Source organism: Clupea harengus, chromosome 7, assembly GCF_900700415.2.
Source record: "Clupea harengus chromosome 7, Ch_v2.0.2, whole genome shotgun sequence".
NCBI classification, from domain to species: domain Eukaryota; kingdom Metazoa; phylum Chordata; class Actinopteri; order Clupeiformes; family Clupeidae; genus Clupea; species Clupea harengus.
In genome coordinates this window covers 16,870,614-16,890,246 of record NC_045158.1, presented here as the reverse complement: position 1 = coordinate 16,890,246, position 19,633 = coordinate 16,870,614, and the positions used below count along the sequence as shown (strand labels likewise).

The window sequence follows — 19,633 nt, the reverse complement described above, 5'->3', positions numbered from 1 at the left end:
CTTTCTAGAAATAATTACTTAGTAGGCCTATCTCAAAATAATGAGAAACGAAAGTTTGAAAAAAATATACTGAGGTATTAAGTCACTATTTGAGACAGTAAGTCATTATTTTGAGAAAGTAGGAAATACTAACCCTCGAACCCACAAAGGGTTCAAGGATTTTTGTTTTCCATAACATACATTTTTTTTGTTGTTGTCACAACTGAATGGCTGGTGAAACAGCTGCACGGTAGGATACGCTATATAGGGAAGAAGCTAGACGACATGTTGTGAACTGAGGCACAACAGTGTAAGGTGGTCGTTTTTGTTATTAAATGTGTTCTGTCCTTCGATCTCACTTTTGTGGAGGCTACTGTGATCAGAGGCAGTAACAAGGAGGGGGCGCATGAAGGCGGAGCTCTACAAGCACTCTACAGTGCCTTTGGAGTAGAGAAGAGGCTCAGACTTCTCAAAGTGGTGTCCGGTTGCACTGGAGTCCCACATAGCTCAAAGACAACAGTAAATATGTAGCCACAGTTGGCGATTATTCCTTGGAAATATAATAAATAGCCTAGAGATGAAGATGAAGACCGTGTTCTTGTTCACGCTGGTATGGTTCATGACCGGACTGACAAACGGAGGTAAGCTCTTACGAACTTCGCGCAACAAATCGTAACATATCAATTGCCGGCAAGGCAACACGGAACATTGATTTGCAGTGAATATGTTATTTATTAAATGGGTCGGTGGTCGTTGTAGGCTAGGAGCCAATTGCACGAGGGCAAACCGGGCGATCAAATAACAGCATGCGGCCGTATAAACTTTCCCAAATCTTGGCACACAAAACAATGGCTGAGCTGCCCAGATTTCACTGCCATAGACCTTCACCTACACTAATGAAGATGATCGTGGGAAGGCCTAATTATTATGTTCTGACATAAAAGAATATTTCTTTCCAGGTTGCAGTTAAAACTTTCTGCTCGTATACTTATTTATGACACTATGTCATGTCTGGGGGTTTGTTCCTTCTGTCAAAGCTTTCCCAGGGGATCTACATCACTGAAGCTGTCGCCCTGGGATAGTTATGTCGTCTTTAAACATCGCCTGGTCTACTATATTTGCTTGTCGGTGTATGAGTCTTAGTATTAGGCTGATAATAACGATTACTCTTCCGTTTTATTTGAGAGATTATGTATCTCTTTTGAATGTTTTGAACTAATGCATTATTTTACAATATATTGTATATTTCAGAAAAATACTATCTGTCATAGCTGAATCACATTGGCTTATCCAAAGTAATCCTTAGTAAAGGTTAGTCACATTTAAATTAAACCTGAATTGTGTACTAGAAGACGGTCAATGTCATATTGAATACCTGAACTACAGCCAAATATTTCATGTTGAATCTAGCCAGCAGATTGTGATTAAGATTGTGTATAAGATTGTGTCCTGACAACATGGAATTTAGAGTGCGAAAATGCTGTATGCTCTGTGAGCCTCTACTTTGTGCATGGATAGCCATCAACTGGAATAGCTTACATTACAGCAGACAATGCTTTTGAAATGGAAATTAAGATGTCGTTATTTTTATGGAAAATTGAAAGTCTTCGGACTGATGGACTGGCTCCCTTTCTTTCATTGTATCCACATACAGCTTTGTGAAATAAACTACTAATTACTCAACCCTGGCATGCCCAGCTGGATTAGCATTAGAAAGGTCAGTCTCTGTTTGGCATGTTCCAACTTCTAACTGCCCAGTGCCAATCAGAGACAGGAACAGTGTGTCAGACTGTGCTTTGAACTGAAGTCATCACATTTAGAAAAGACTTCACATTGAAAGCACAATATGCTCAAGGGTGTATTGACCGCCAGACTTGTCACATTGAATAATGCCCAATGTCCAAACTGAGGAGGATCGGCTGTTTACCACAAAAGGGTGAGAGGTCGAAAGTATACCCAGGCATTTCATTCGATCAGAAGCTAACATAAACATAAATGAAACATAAATATATGCTCTAAATCGTTTTGCATTGGCGTTTCTCTCTAACAAGAGCCCTTCCTCTGTTGTCAAGTACAGTGTGTACAATTTGTCAGTAAATTGTCTCAACACTACAAGACCCCCCTTCTCTTTGAAGTGCATTTTTCTCATGCTTCCTGCAGCTGAACCCACTGGCACACCATCTTTAAGAGTACAGTTCAAAGTCAGGGTCAAGTGCAGAGTGAGATAAGGAGAGGAGCCTCCCCCTGTCCCTAAGGTGACAGATGACTACCATTCGCTTGCATTCCAAGCAAGGTTGAAGATGGCCAAGACATGATATGCAAGATATGACACTGATAAGGAAAAATCATGAAAATGAACATATAAAAAGCACATGTATTTGGTAATTACATTATAGTGTTATAATGCTGCTATATCTCTGTGAGTGTCACACAAAGGCAGGCGGTTACGGCATCAGCTCCTCGGAAGCGTCTCCATCGGATGCCTCTTAGGCTTTCTCTCTCTTGCTCTCTCGACGGACGTGTGCACGCACCTTTGTGACAGCCAGCTCTCATGTCAAGACACTATCCAAAAACACATCCATCCGCGAAAAATCCTTTTCAGTTAAATGTCTGAAAAGTTACAATTATATGGGGCTGTGTATCCATATGTAAATGGGAGAGGTCAGTTTTGTCTGCAGGGCATGTAAGTGTAAATCCTGATATTTGCCCATGGTTGGTGAATCCATAACCTTAATTCATTACATAATAGCAAATGAGTGCACACAGCAGAGGAAGGAGTGAGATGTGCTGCAAAAGGAATGTGGATCTAATCTAAATAACATGACAATGATAGGATATTTAAAAAATTGCAATATTTAGAAATATCTGCCACCTTATATCATCTCAGTGTAAATGAAACATAAATCATCATATATTGTGTTATGCTTAATAATTTAGGTTCTTTAGAATAATACTCATTCTGGAAAAAGATTATTTTTACTTTTAAACATTAACCTCATGAACCTCACCCAGAAATGGCCTTTTTTTATATCACCCTCAAAAGCCATTTTTGTTTATGTTTACGGTAATACAATCTCATTTGAGACACAATCCAGCATTCTATGGTGTGCTTATCTTATTGATCACTGCATTGGTCAATAGGTGTATGACTGTACCCTCCATCATTTTGATTGATAGCTGTCTAGACTTGAATGTTTGTTGATCGCACATCAATCAATTTTAGTATCCTTATAAATCCATTACAACACATGGCAACACATTATACTGCAGTAGCCATGTTACAGTGCAATTCTATAACTAAACACAGTATACTATATTATTGATCTGTGTGAGAGCAGCCTGTTTTCTGTACTAATATGTACCCTAACACTAGTCCTAAACCTAACTTTACCTTCAGCTGTAGAAGTGAGTGCAAAGTGTATGTTGCACTGTTATGTACTGTTAGTCATCATTACTGAATGTTAAACAGCACTATACCAACTCAGCAGTGTAGTTAGCACTCTAGTACAAGGGCTCTGTAACATGTAATTGTAACTGAACACATGTAGTCACTGAGAGGTAGAGTAGTGTATGATTCCCAGGTTCATGTAGGTGTCGCCGGGTCTAGCACGACGTACTAGAACATGCTTTGTGTGGAGGGTTCTAATTTGTCCAGTAGATTAGAAAGTAGACATTAGGGGTTGCCCGCTAATCTGGTGGTTTTTAACCCCATTTACGCAGGGTAGTGAGGGGCTCTCTGTCGTCAGATGAGAAAGCAGGGCGCATTAGTTTAAATTACAGGGCAATGCAGGGCGGCAGCAAAAGAAAGAGAGAGAGAGAGAGAGAGAATGAGAGAGCAGGGAAAACAGCTGCGTCCAGGCTCTCAGTGGACGGCCGTGGCCAGACAATGTGCCGTTGTCAAAGTCTGTAATGTTGAGGGTGAGGTGCTGTCAGGGCAAGGCATGCCAGCACACGCACCCCACAGCACCCACACAACACACACACCACAGCAACACACAACACACACACCACAGCAACACACACACCAGCAACACACAACAGCCACTGGGGCGCCACTTCAAGAAAGAGAGAACGAAGGGAATGGAACCTATGAAAAGAGAGGGAGAGAGGTCTTGGAAGGGAAAAAGGAGATATGACGAGAAAAAGAGAGAGGCCACTGTTGAGGGAGAATGGGGGATATGAAAGAGAGAGAGAGAGAGATATAGGCTGTTATTACAGGAGAATGTGAGATGTTAAAAGACTTAGGGGGTACTTGTCAAGCACTTAAATCCCAAGAGGTCAGGCCTGAAACCAGACCCCTCAGCTGGTCTTAAAACAGGCATACAACAGCATCAACATCAGATTAACACTGTTCTTACGGCACAAAACTATCATTGGTTACAATGGGGTAATAATACCAAGTGCAACACATGCTATAGGGTACTATTACTATGACAACATCAGAGAGATGACTCAGAGGGATTCGGAGTATGAGTTTGGTCATTACAGTTGGCACAGAAAGGAAAATGTAATAAAGTCATGGTAATCTGAAGAGCAGTGATTCTGTCGTCATTGTGTGACTGTTGAGGTTGAATCAAAAACCTTGAAAAGCTTGAAGCTTAAATAAGCGGAAGCTGAATTAAGTTGAAGCTTAAATATTCATTGAACCATGGAAAGGATATTTAAAGAATAACAAAGGAAAATGTATTTCATCACATTTTATTGAATGACACAGCCAGGATGCTCAGTATTCAGAGAGAAATAAGAGGCCAGTAGCCTGTTTGTGTGCTGTTCATCTGTCTGCCTATCTACCTTTCTATTTATCTTGTGTGTGTGTGTGTGTGAGAGAGAAAGAGAGAGAGAGAGAGTCCATGCACATACAGTATATGTTTAGATAGGCATATAAATATACAAAATACACTACATAGAGTGTGCATATAATGACATTATACTTTTATTCTCCTTCACTATGTATGTCATTTGTAATGTTGCTGGATTTATATTGTCTTTTTTTTTTTTGTCTTGGAAGCTCTGTAAATGAATGGTCTGGCAAGTTAAGCCACTTTTAACCTGAATGACAGAGAGGGAGAGGGGGAGAGAGAGAGAGAGAGAGAGAGAGAGAAAGAGAGGGAGGGAGGATAAAAAGGGAGGCCTCAGCTGAGTAGTTTGGGAAGAGTTGTGCCAGGCACAGGGAATGCACACACTGACTGACTGTGAGGTGAATGGTGGACTCCTTTCAGATAACTACCTTGTCCATAAGCTTTTCTGTTTGGCAAACATGTGTTCGTTTTATCAAATTATATCACTATAATAGGGATAGGTGCCAAGGATTAAGTGTGTGATTCAGAGAGGAATGACCTGCTGTAGATTATTTGGGTTTGCATTATTCATTCTAAGTGGCAGTTTTCTGTACAGCTCTGAGCAAGTTTTACAAGCAAGTGGCAAGGAGTGGTGAGCATTTGATACATTTGTTTCTGCCTACAGGATGTCATCTCACTCGAATCATAATAATCATTTAGAGAGACATTCAGGATAAACCTCCACTAAGTTACAGAATCTTCCCCTTCCTCCTTATCTCGTGTTTTGGAAGCGAGAGTGTAACAGCTATCACAATTTCCATAGATTCTGAAGATTTATCGTCATCTTTGCCACGGGGTTCACGCACCCAACACTAAATTTAAAACCCTTCCACACAGTCCTGACATCGGAAGTAGGATTTATTACGTCGAAAAAACACTGCCAACTCAACCCAATAACTCCAGAAGTGTATTTTTAAAAAACTTTCATTCACACATCACACCACCCACACAGTATTCAAAGTGAAGCAGTTCATTAAAAAGGGGGATTTTTTTTTCTTTCTTCCCTTACACCCTCCCTCCCTCCCTATCTCCCATTCCCCCAATCCACAGCCTCCTTCTATGGCGATGGCTTTGTGCAGCTGAGGGCGGTGGAGGCATCCAGCCGGAACACTCTGCACGTCCGCTTCCGAACCTCCAGCAGCTCCGGGCTGCTCTTCCTGGCTGCGGGGCAGACAGATTACCTCACGGTGGAGCTGCATGCCGGACGCCTGCAGGTGAAGACCACACACACGTGCACACACACACACACACACAGACAGAGAGAGAGAGAGAGAGCCACCCACACAGAAACATAAATGCAGAGTCACGCACACAAACACACAATCATACAAATACACACACACATACAGAGCAACACTATGCGCACGCACACACAGGAATACACACAGTCACGCACACATTCACTTAAACACACAGAATCCACATATAATTAGACTCACAGATACTCACTGGAACACACACACACACACACACACACACACACTCACCGAAACAGACATAAAGAGTCACTCACACATTCACTTAAACACACAGAATCCACATATAATTAGACTCACAGATACTCACTGGAACACACACACACACACACACACACACACACACACACACACCGAAACAGACATAAAGAGTCACTCACACACACATACAAATACTCACACAGAGACACACTATTATTTAAAAGAGCATGGTGAACAATCTGGGCAACCTGTCTATGAGGTCTGCATTCACCAACTGGGATGCCGTATGAAGATAGCCGCTAACTCTGCAACAGCTCTAATCCACACACACACTCTGACAAATAGACACATTCAGAGCTACGCTTTTCACACACACACACAAATACACAATCACACACCTCCACACTGAGGATACTGTCACGCACATATTCACTTAAACACGCAGAATGCACATACAATTAGACTCACAGACACGTGCAGACACTCACTGGGAGACACACACACACACACACCCTGCAGCCTCTAGCACCATCTCCATGTCTCAGACATCTTCCATTGCCTCATAAAAATAGTAACACGTGTTCTCTAAGGGTTAACAGGGGGTTAGCTCAGGAGAGTTCAGGAGTGTTCCTGTCTCTGTAGAGTGGAGCGCACAGGAATCCCCACAGAGAGAGAGAAAGGTGTCATTTGATTTGCCTTTGTGTGGCTGAACAGGCACTGAACCTGGTTAAACTAATCTAGTGGGCAGGTTTAATCAAAACTACACCTATCCAATTTGTGCACATGTGCTAGACACAGGTAATGGGGATTTTGTTTGTGAGCTAAAAAATACAGCATATGGAAGTTCATCGTTTTACCTCTTTATTCAAAGCTTACCATTACTGAAGTCAGGCCTCTAGTCAGGCCTCCATACTTCCATGAATGATTGGAGATCAATCCTCACTCTTCATTGTTTTGTTAAGTGTGATGAATTCAAAATCCAGTATTTGTTTACTAGCGTGGTTTTAGAGTAAACACAAGCTGCACAGCTGCAAAGTCCTGACAGAGTGAAAAAAGGGGTTTACGTTACAGGCATGGTGGTCATTCTATTTCTGGGCTGAGGGAGTTTGAGCTGTGATGACATTATTGTGTGTGGGGAACAAAATACATTCATCACTGGAAGACTCTGACCGCGGTCCTTATAAAGGTTGCCTGCTGCAGCTATGTCAGATAAGATCAACACAATGAGCTTGTACAGTGAGGGGGTGAGGGGGGGGAGAGCAAGAAAGAGAGAGAGAGAGAGAGAGAGAGAGAGAAAGAGATAGAGAGACCCACAATTGTCGGTACTAACACAGAAGTGTTGGGAGCAAACATTGCATAAAGCCCTTGAGATGGATTTTAGCTGTATTTACACTAAGTGTCACTGATGTGGGTAACTGTGGATTTGGAGGTTATCCTGAGGCTACGACAGAACTAGGCTTGTTTGAGGGAGTCCTCGGTGCTCAGATACTCGCATGTGATGGGGCTTTGAGCGTGAGGAGCTGAAAATGCTCAGTTCCACATCCTTAATCAACGTCCCAGGTCACCAAACAAAAACTTTTTCTTTCCCACCCAACTGTCCCAAGGCTGGGATGGGATAACCCTCCCAGTGAGTGGTTGATGAGCACTGTTTTCTTTCTCTCTCTCTCCTTTTTCTCTTTGTCTCTCTCTCATTCCTCCTGCCATTCTTTTATATCCTCTTTTTCACCCTATCTCTCCCTCTCTATTTCTATCTCTCCCTCCCACCCTGTCTTCTCTCATTTCTCTGTCTTTATGTTCCCACTGTTTCTTCTCTTTCATCTCTCTCTCTCTCTTTCTCCCTCCCTCCCTCTCTCTCTCTCTCTCTCTCTCTCTCTCTCTGAAATGCCTGAAAGTTCTCTGCAAGCCTTGACAAGTCCATCCTCCCAGTGCAACTTCCACCCTTCCACTCAAGACGCAGTGACAGCTCCATCACAGGCTGCAGGCTAGACTATAATAGTCCCCTCAAACAGCCACAAGCACTTTACAAAGTCCTCCACTGTATTGCTTCATGACATCAGGCCAAATGTATGTATTCAAATGCATACAATGGCTACCACTACTTCTGACCTGGCTCATTCACATTTAATGTACTGTTTATTTATTTTACATCATTGTAAATCAATTGGTCTTATTAGCCTTGAGTTGACAATGACTGTGCCAAGAGCCAATTTTGTTGCTAGCGGTTTAAAATGCAATCTTCTGTGAAGGTAAATATTGAGTCTATCAGTATCTACAGACATCTGATGAATTATTTCAAATTAATCTTTGGATGTTGAAGTGAAACATATTTGCTTTTCCTGATCCTATCATTTTGAATAGTTTAATTTAACACTGAAACTATTTCTCTGTTTTTCCCCACTCCAGGTGAGGTTAGATTTAGGTGCTGGGGAGCGAGTCTTGCTCTCAGACAAAGGCACCCAGCTCAGTGACCTAGCCTGGCACACGCTGGAGCTTCTCCACGAGCGTTACAATGTCACCCTCACCGTGGACACGCACTCCCACGCCAGAGTGAAGATGCCCCGGCCAGAGCAGGAACTCAGCGTCCAGGATGGACTTTTCGTGGGAGGCTCAGGGGGTCTCGACAAACTCTACCTGCCCGGCGACTTGACCGGTTTCCGTGGCTGCCTAGATGAAGTGATATTCAACGAACACAACCTCCTGTCTTCTCTGAGGCCATATTCTGGGATGAAGAATGTCTATGAGGTCTCTCTGGGCTGCAGCCCCCAGTTTTTGGCCAGTGAGGACGATCCTATCAGCTTCTTCAGCTCCCGGGCGTATGTGTCCCTCCCGCCTTGGACTGCCCAGCAGGAGTGGGTGTTTGAGTGCTCCATACACACTTCAGCCAACGACGGGATCATCCTCTACAACTCAGCACGTCAGGGGGACTTTGTGGCCTTGGAAATCCAAGAGGGCCTGTTAGTTGCGGTTGTAGGCAGGAGTGAGTCTAAAATAGAGCTGCTCTCTCTCACTTTCATCAATGACAAGAAGTGGCATTATGTCAAGTTGTACTTTACTGCCAAGAGCCTTCAACTGACGGTGGATGAGGAGACGGTCAAGTCCAGCATCGCTGCCAGATCCAAAAGCTTTCAGCTGAAGGGGCCAATGTTTGTGGGCGGCGTTGATGATAGCAGACGCTCTGAGCTTAGGAAGATTGGACTGGTGTCCGTGTCAGGCAAGCGAGTCAGAGGTGGCTCTTTCAAAGGCTGTCTAAGGGATATCAAAGTGAATCAGGCCAGCATGGGTCTGCCTCAGGCACTCGTCACCAAAGACGTCTCTGTAGGCTGTGAGCCAGAGAGAGAGCCAGAGATGACCACAACAACAAACCCCGTGACCCTGCTGGCTTCTGTGACCCAAACTCCTCCAGTGCACATGTCCACGCTCGCCAAAGGCTTGGTGAAGAAGTACGGCCACAACTTCCTGGTGCTCAGGGACCTGGTGGTGCCAGAGGGAGGCCGGGGTTCGCTGGAGTCCAAGCACATCAAGGTGAACCTGGACTTCAAGAAGCTGGGCATCCGCCAGTCGCAGATCACGTTCCGCATCGAGGAGCAGCCAGTGCACGGGCAGCTGAGGCTAGATGTGGACGAGGAGCAGGAGGAGAACACCTTCGGCATGCTGGACCTGTGGCACGGCCGCGTCATGTACATCCACGGGGGCGCCGAGGACCCGCAGGACTTCTTCATGTTCTCCGTCTTCTCCAGCAGCAGGAAGGAGGTCCCTGCCTACCTGAAGGGGAAGAAGATGCACCGCTTCAACATCACCTTGACGCCAACAAATGATGCCCCTGAGCTAAGCCTACCCGAGGGCAACCTGTTCTCGCTGCTGGAGGACTCCAGGAAGCCTCTGACCACCGAGGTGCTAAGAGCCACGGACATTGACAGCAACTACACAGACCTCGTCTACTCAGTGCTGGGGAAACTCAATGCAGATGCGGGGTATCTGGAGAATGAGGAAAACCTTGGCCAGGTGTTGACGTCATTTCCCCACACTGCCCTGGAGGAAGGGAAGATAAATTATGTGCACACCGGGGTGAAGAACTCAAGAATTGTGCTGAGGGTCAGCGATGGAGAGAAGGTCAGCAACACTGTGGTCCTTAGGGTTTTGGCTGTGGCTATGGAGTATAAAATCGGCAACAACACAGGGGTGAAAGTCACACAGGGCGAGACGGTCCTGATCGGCACGAGACAGTTGGCTGTCCAGACAAACGCAGTGAAGCAGACAGTGGATATCCGTTATGACATCACCGAGCAACCCCAGTTTGGGGAGCTTCAGAGGCTACATTCGAGCGGAGAATGGAAGCATACCGGCTCCTTCTCACAGAGACTCCTAGAAAAGGAACGTCTCAGATACATCAGCACTTTTCAGGAGATCCAGGAGGAGGATGTTACGGATCAGTTTAAGTGTACAGTCACCGTGGCGACGAAAGCCACGGAAGAGCTTGTGTTTCCAATCAAAGTGAAATGGATCAGATATGACATAGTCAGAAACGAAATGGTGGACATGGACAAAATAAGAAGGGTTGTGATTGACTCTGAGTATCTTTATGTTGAGGGACAAGGGGTTACTATCCCTGAGGAGGGGCTCTATTTTAGGATACTGTCTCCACCAAAGAAGGGAAAGCTTTTATTGAATGATGTGGTGCTGGGGGACAACTCTACCTTCAGTCAAACAAATGTGACTGATGGAAAAATTGAATATCAGTTGGTGGATAGGCCATTCGAAGACACAAGTGATACGTTCACCTTTCACGTTTTCACCAAGCACTCTCACACGGCCGGTCATAATTTCACTCTTGGTATCAAGGCAGATGTTAACAGCATTTTCCTGAAGAATGAAGGGCTGTCACTCCTGGAAGGGGAAAGCAAACTCATTACGAAAGAGGAACTGTTTGCAGAGACGCTGAGCACCAATGAGATGTACTACACCATCATGAAAGGCCCAAAACATGGAAGAGTGACGCGTATCAACACATCTAACTCTACCTCGGACAACAGCAACATCGTCTCCTTCAGCAACGAGGACATCCTTGGAGAACGTCTTATCTACATCCATGATGACAGCGAGACGACAGACGATTACTTCACCTTCGTGGCCTCCACCAGCCTAACCCCAGATCCTTCATCATCAGAGGAGGATGACTATGTTACCCCCAAGGAAGGATTGTTTAACATCTCCATCCAGCTGGTGAATGACGAGAAACCCGTGCGACTTGTGGACAAAGTCTTCCACGTGGTGCGCGACGGCCAGAGGCTCCTGACACTGGACGACCTCTGTTTCCACGACGCGGACTCAGACTTCATCGACGACCAGCTGGTTTACACACGGCGGGGCATCCCCATGGGGGACCTGGTGATGGCCAACGACACGTCCCGCCGCCTGCACCAGTTCCGGCAGGAGGACCTGGAGAAGAAGCACGTGCTGTTCACGCACCGCGGCGTCAGCTCGGGTCGCTTTGTGCTCTTCGTGTCCGACGGGAAGCACTACGTGTCCACGCTGCTGGACATCAGCGCCCACGACCCCTACCTCAGGGTGGGCAACAACACGGGCCTGCTGGTGCAGAAGGGACACGAGAGGGTGTTTAACACCACAGCCTTCAGCGTACTCACCAACCTCGACATCCGGGACGACGACGAGGTCACGTTCATGGTCAGCGAGGCACCGAAACACGGCGGACTGTTCTGGCACGGGACCCGCGTCACAGTCTTCACACAGGCTGAGCTGAAGGAGGGGCTTGTGGCCTATCGCCACGACAACAGTAAAAACATGGCGGACTTCTTTGCCATCAAGGTGAAAGCTAAGGACCTGGTTGTGGACGCTACAGTGAAAGTTAAAGTGTACCTGGAAAGCCACCAAAGGCCGCCTGTCATCCTGAAGAATAAACCTTTCCTGGTGGAGGAGGGAAAGCCTGTTAAGATAGAGAAGAGCACACTTGAGGTGAGTAGTCAATGGACAGTCTTTATATGTCATAAAACACCACATGTAAATATGATTCATAACCCTAATAAAGTGCCTAAAGAGTGCCTTTATTTTTTAGCAAAGACTAAGAAAATAGAACATCAACTTAATGAACATATGAGTTTTCATTCCTGGTGCTATTGGGGTACCTACGCCCTACATGTTTTCCATATACACTTAAGCAGTTCTGCCACACCTGAGTAATAAAACTCATCTTTGCTGCTCTTGATTTACTGAACACATCTGTTTTTTTGTAAATCACAGGCTTTGTAGTTACACAGTCATTTTGTAGTTACACAGTCAGGTGTGACACAGCAGTTAGAGGTAGAAAACAGGCAGGTAGAAAACCCTCCCATGCTTAAAATACAAACCATAACTATGTGTATCTAAAACATAATGCTAATTTAAATACACTGTAATGTTTCAGGTTTCTCATGAGGATAACTTGCCCTCTGAGATCATATTCACGGTCACAGCTGCCCCGTCCCATGGGTACCTGCGGCGTTTCATGGAGGACGAGGAGAGCTATGTGGGAACGGAGGAGAACCCAGTGGAGACCTTCAGCCAGGAGGACATCAACGACGGCAACCTCCAGTATGTCCATGTTGGGGAAGGGCACCTGGACGACTCCCTCACTTTGCAGGCCAGCAACGGGGTCACGGAGGTCAACAACATCACCGTGTCCGTGGACGTCATCCCCAGTCTCATACCCCTGGAGGTCTCCAACTTCACCCTCAAGGAAGGGGCTTCCAAGGCTCTGACAGAGCAGGTGCTCCTGGTCACTAACAGGCACTACGAAGGCCTGAACTTTCAGTACAGTGTGAGTGATGGGCCCCAGCACGGCCACATCGAGCATGGACGCTTCCCCGGGACCCAACTCACGTCTTTCACCAGGAGGGAGGTAAGGCTTCATGACCACGCTGAGAAAGGAGAGGTTATGTCTTTGTTCTCATTGAAAGAAAAGTCTTAACTGTAGGAAAAAATTTACCTGGAAATGGTTCCACATGGAAGATGTATGTTCATTTGATATACACTACATTGGTATATATTTGGGATCCAGATCTGCCTGTTTGTGTGGAGTGGGCGGTTAAGGTCAAATCAGTCCCCTTTTATATAGTTTTATATAGTCCCCAATATTTCTTTCAAAAGCATTCAGATACAACCAGGCAAAAAGATGGACCTTTGTTTTCATTCCTGTCAGTTCATCTTTACGCAAGTAACACTGAACAGGACAGGCAGCACACTAAGAAAAAGACACGCCTCTCATCCTTCGTTGGCTCTGTTGTTATTGTTAACTCTGCCCCGTGGCTCTCTCCCCTTCGCTCCCTCAGGTGGAGCAGGAGTTCATCTACTACGTGCATGATGGCAGCGAGACCCTGGATGACCGCTTCACTGTCACCGCCAATGACACGGACCTGCGGAAGCACAGCGCACCACAGACACTGTTTGTTGAGGTCACGCCCGTCAATGACCAGCTCCCTGTTGTCACAGCCAATAGGGTCTTAAGGGTGAGTTTGAGTGTGTGTAATCTTTCCTGAGCTATATAAAGACACCTCTCACACAACTTGTGTGTGTGTATGCGGGTGTATATATGGGTGGGTGGGGATATGTATGACCTACCTGACTTTTTTTCTTTTTTTTAATCAGCCCCTTTGTACAGTTAAATAACAATTGAATAACAATTAAATAACAATAAATAACACGTTATTAATACGTAGTAATAATCCTGTACATCACTAATTACATGTTGACACATTTGAAGGACCTGCCAAAAACTTTAATTGCTATGTAATTAATCCTAACATAGTTGCATGTTTAAAGCGTTGAAAGCAGGGTCCCAATGAAGAATTTCAGATGTGTGATTCTGTGTATGTGTGATCATCCTACAAATGTAAGCTCTGCCTGCAGTGTTTAAGGTGTGTTATGGGGCTGATGAGATAGAGTGTAACACCGCAGTGTGTGTCCATGTGGCAGGTGGACTGGTGCCTAGAGCCAGTCACTGTCAGCTGATGTCGGGCCGTGTGTGTATCTGAGGGAAGGCTCGACTCAGAATAGCACATCCCCCTGTGGCATTCCTGAATGCCTGGAGTTCCAGAACACTGGACCGCTATAGCGAGGGTGAATCTCAGTCCATTCCTGACTGTATGGTCTGGTAATTAGGTCATGAGAAATGTTTTCCTGGGGTGACCTTTCCATCATAAATCTTTTATCACGGGGTGCGGATAAGCCTGTGATGCACCTCACTGACTCCTTTAAGGTGAACAGAGCTTCATACATAGATAAATATCACAGTTCTTAACCAAAACACAGGATCAGGAAATCAACCAAGTAGTTCAACTAAAAGTACATGAAAGCCTTTGTAGTTCCCAATATGTCCACTAGATGGCTCAAAAAACCCACTCTTTATAGTGTACCATTATCACCAGTATTTATCTGGATGCCATACGAGGTTTTACTAATTAGACAGAAGCAAACTGATTTAACTGATTAATATGTGAAGAAAGATTACATTCATATGTTTATGGCTGAAATGAAAATGTAGTGCTAGAAAGTCTAAATTCATGATTTGATAGTTGAGTGAGTGGTCTCACTTTATGCATGTGTGTGTGTCTTCATTGTGTGTTTGGAGGGCAGGAGACGGGCATGCGCGCACGTGTGTGTGTGCGAGTGTGTCTATGAGAATATATCTTATTTTAGCATCCCCTGTGCACTCTGTCTAAGTATCTGCTCTCAGAGGAGTTTGCTCTGTAAGCAGAGGCAGTGGCTGCTCCTCCTCAGGTGCTAATTGAAGGGAGTCCCACAGCACACTGCACTGACAGCCTGAGACAGCAGAGGATTAGGCCTGCCTCACAGCTCTCTCTCTCTTAGCACAATCCAGCACCATCCTGGCCCACACCACTCTCTCACAGCTGATAGAGAGTTCACATGACGTGTGTACGTGAAAGATTTGTTTTGATTTGATTTGAGCTGAAGACACAGCAAGTCTCTGTGCTCCTAGAGATACTGGTCGACTATATATTGTCATCTGAGATGGACAGAGATGTGTGTGTGTGTGTGTGTGTGTGTGTGTGTGTGTGTGTGTGTGTGTGTGTGTGTGTGTGTGTGTGTGTGTGTGTGTGTGTGTGTGTGTGCAGGCATACAAAAATACACTTAAGTCATACTAGAGGGAAATTGCGCAGTTCCACAGCCTTGTCTAATGCAGAAGTCTGTAATTGTTTAGTCATGCAGTGCGTGCCACTGCGGTTTAACCCATTGTCCAAGCTGTGCTCTCTTTGGCCAGTATTTTCACCATCACAGATAGGAACAGAGACAGACTGGCAACTAAAAGCATATTACCTGGTAATATGCTGTCAAGTGGCTCCAATTTTATAAACCAGAGCATCAAATGTTATGCTGTGTTCATTGAATTCAGAATGAATAGTCCAACCTTGGCAAACACATATGTGATGTATTATTCAAGATAGTTGCCACTCGGCAACAGTTTTTTCTCCTTTAATTTGATCTGTGCTCTCCCTCTTCCGGCATCTTTCAGTCTCAGAATATACTGATAGAGATATTAGCAGATCATTCTTTTATACTTTACAGTTTATTTGACCAATTTACAGTCGAAAAGCCTACAACAGTTTTTTCCCAAGTTGGAGCCTTTTTAAGGATTGTTTTGCGTCTTTACACTTGAGTACTAGTTAAACCTTGGAAGCGTTCAGAAGGACTCTAGGGTTGAAACCCCAGTTTCAGAAACATTTTGTTCTTTAGTTAGTTTATTTATCTAGTTCACAGCACCTTGCATGACACAGCACCTGCTTCCTGTTCACTCGCTGATGCTCCTGCCTCTTCACTACTCTCCTCATCACGCGCAGCAGACTAAACAAGTCAGGTATTCTTTCACACTTTGTGCTGCTTTTTTTTTCTGGCACTCCTTTCCTACCCTGCTGGTCTCTGCTTTCCTCTTTCTTTCCATGTCTCAACAACGAACTGCCCGAGGGGGAGCTGCTTTGCAGTTGTGATGCAAAAGCTCTCATTGCCATTTGGACTACAGGTTGCACCAGCCGTGTGGCTGCATCTTAGACGACATATTGAATATTTGTAAAGGCTATGATGTCTAGGGGGCTGGGAAATAGAAACTGAGAGAAAAGAAAACAAGATCAGCCCACCGGGGAAATTCCCAAACTTCCCGACAGCTAGTCCGCCTTTGACTCAGGAAGTTTTACTCTATTGCCCAAAAGCAGTTACAATGAGCAAGAGCCCGCTTGTGAAGCTATGGCACAAGGTTGCTCATAATCCGTGACATTGTTAGACTGTGATACACTCGGGCTAGGTCGCAGGACAGTGCTTTTTTTCACTCAGATTGTCATGAGTTTGGTTTTGCTGGTAGTTAGTGTGAATTTCCCATTCCATTTCAAATTCCTCAATTCCCCAACTTTGTTTCTATTTAAAATTAATGTAGCCAGCAATGGCCTAGAAATCAGGGGGTGAATAACGCATATCCAAATATCAGGCTAAAAGTATTCAAAACCCCCATGCTGTTCTAACAGCACACCTCTTTTTGCCTCTGTTCTGTGTTCTATGTTCCGTGGGCAGGTGTGGGTGGGTTCCGTGACAGAGATCACCACCAGCGACCTGAACGCTGCCGATGAGGACTCTCCTGCAGAAGATCTCTTCTTCCTGGTCACGCAGCCCAGCAATGGGCACCTGGCCCTCAAGAGCGCCCCCACCAGGCCACTGATGAACTTCACACAGGCTCACATCCAGCAGGGCCAGCTTCTCTTCGTCCACAATGGTAAGAGACAGAGAGTGAGAGGGAGAAATATAGAGGAAGGGAGAAAGTCAGCGAGAAAGAGAGAAAGAAGAGAGAGAGTTTGATACATTAAAAGCGAGCTAGAGAGAGGGAGTGCCTCTGGGTTTCTCTCTCAGCTACGCAGCAGAAACTGCTTTCCACACACAGCTGGATACTTCACTGTTACAATTTAACACACAGCCAAGCATAGCACCCTCCCATATAATATAACACACTTTAAAACAGTTTGCAAAGGCTTATAACATACAGAGCATGGCACAATGCAATATAGCCTGATGTCACCACACCTCATAGACATGCCATACACCACATGATAATACAACACAACACATCTGATGCCTGTTGCCTGGCTTGGTCTGAAGAGGGTGTGTCTCCGCTAACTCAAACCTGGCTATACATTACGAGATGTGTAGATACTGTTTTGTAAGGCAGTATGTTGCTGTTGAGTTTTCTCAATAGGACATTTTAGTTCACGTCTACGTTTATATCAGCATCAACGTATCTGCTGTTGACCATTGTTGACCAGAGTAATTCTGAATAACTGTCAGGCCATATCTCTCATTACCCTTTCTACTGGCACGCTTATGAGCTTGGCAGCAATACCCGTTCAATGTCCAGTTAGTTACTAGCAAAAATACTTTTTCGATATTCACTGGGAAATCTTCAACTATTATTTGACTGTGTGTGCCCACGTTTGAATGGCAGTCGGGGAGCAGGCGTAGTATGGAGACGCCTTCCCTGCGCTTGGCGAAGTGCTGAGTGGGCTGCAGGGTGCTTATGTAAGCATGTCCTCTGCAGTACCTCCGATACGATAACAGCCCCTGCTTACTGTCCCGATGCTTATCTCGCACTCCCCTCTCTCCCATCCCCCCCCATCCTTATATGCGCTTTAATTTAAGGTCATTTGCTCTCTAGAGGCGCTGTCTCTTTGGAAAAGAAAGACATTAAACTGGATTCTGCCTTGTAAGGCCAACAAGCACTTATTAACATGTTATTTTTATTATTTTTTTTGTCAATGTGGTCTTCGTAAGGTGCCATGGCTGGAGGGTTTAACTTCCAGGTAAATGATGGGGTGAACTTCGCCCCCAGGCAGATCTTCAGCATCACCGCCCGCGCCCTGGTCATCAGCCTGGCCAAGAATGGACCCCTCAAGGTGTTCCCTGGTAAGCCTAATAGTGCCGACTTTCCCAGGGCTTAGCTGTTGGTTGGACTGCTTCACCGCTACATATCATCATAAACGACGTCATCACTGTGAGAGCAATTCCAGTTTCAGTGAAAATAGAAAAGGAATGTAAGAGAATGTTGCTGCATGACGCCCAGTGTTTCTCATACCTCATACCTCATACCTCATGCCCATACCTCAGACAAACAGTGGAAGGTGGCATTTCTTGATAAGCTATGTAAAGGTTAGCCAAAGTCAATTCTTTTTTTTTCTGTCTGCATGCTTGGTCAACACCGTTGTTGAGGTTGACAAGATATTTACTCAGCCCCACCAAAGGAAGGGAAAACCCTTGTGTCTACTGTGATGTTGAGACTGACAGGTTTCTTATCGACTCATATATACATATTATGGAGGCCTAATCTAAAGCAAGAGTGTGGGCTTTCACACTGAGCATTACTGGCATTAAAAAGAAGTGGGTGGACTAAACGCAGTGAGGGGAAAAGGTGTGTCTCAGTGGTACCCTTGGGTATTTACTTTAGCTAGGGCGGCAGTAGTCATGTGTGACTGTAGCCTTTTTAGTAAAAGACCTACGACGTCACAGGGTATGTGTTGACTCTAGAAGAAGGCCCTTTTAAGGCAAGAAAGTCCCCCAATTATGGCAGGTTCCCCTCCCTTCCTGTGTGAGTGTGTGTGTGTGTGTGGATGTGCACATGTGTGGGTCTGCTGGCACTTGTGTGTATGATCCTCTGTGAATCTGGGTGTGTATATGCCTGTAGACGTGTGCTTGGGTCAATATCAAGTGTGTGTGTCTGCGTATGTGTGTATGTTTGTGTGTGTGTGTGTGTGTGTGTGTGTGTTCATGCAGAGAGAGAGAGAGTTCATGTGTATGTGTCTATGTGTGTGTGTGTGTGTGTGTGTGTGTGTGTGTGTGTGTGTGTGTGTGTGTGTGTGTGTGTGTGTGTGTGTGTGTGTGTGTGTGTGTGTGTGTGTGTGTACGTGTGTCTCATACAGAGCCCTCCTTTCCTGTGCTGTCAGCAGCAGTAGCAGCACTGTCTCTCCACCCATCTGTGGTGCATTAGCATGTCTGAGCTGCTGTCTCAACCTTACTGGCCTCCTGTAATTGTTTGCATGACTTTTCTAAATGCCTTCATAATCAATTTAGCCAGGGCTGGCCCTATGAAGAGCTGTCAATATAATAGAGCAATTATATAATATAGTTGTGTGTGTGTGTGTGTGTGTGTGTGTGTGTGTGTGTGTGTGTGCGTGCATGTGTGTGCGTGCGTGTGTGTGTGTGTGTGTGTGAAGTGTAGTGTAGTGACTCTCAGAGAGACTCACAGATGAGTTGTCTATCCATTAGCAGTAAGCAGAGCATTCCCAAACTCCCAGATCATGAGGTAAGCGGTCTAGCAGT

The 19,633-nt window shown here is 45.2% G+C and overlaps 1 protein-coding gene across 1 annotated transcript in view; it reads left to right on the top strand.

Annotated features, from left to right (window-relative positions):
• Positions 1–362: 362 nt before the first annotated feature.
• Positions 363–19,633, top strand: part of cspg4ba (chondroitin sulfate proteoglycan 4ba) — a 27,327-nt gene continuing 8,056 nt past the window's right edge. Inside the window, exons 1-7 of the mRNA XM_012828657.3 lie at positions 363–620; positions 5,868–6,031; positions 8,678–12,244; positions 12,693–13,166; positions 13,597–13,773; positions 16,844–17,042; positions 18,092–18,223. Coding sequence (XP_012684111.2) covers positions 557–620; positions 5,868–6,031; positions 8,678–12,244; positions 12,693–13,166; positions 13,597–13,773; positions 16,844–17,042; positions 18,092–18,223 — 4,777 coding nt within the window. The 5' untranslated portion in view covers positions 363–556. The remainder of the gene's footprint in view (positions 621–5,867; positions 6,032–8,677; positions 12,245–12,692; positions 13,167–13,596; positions 13,774–16,843; positions 17,043–18,091; positions 18,224–19,633) is intronic.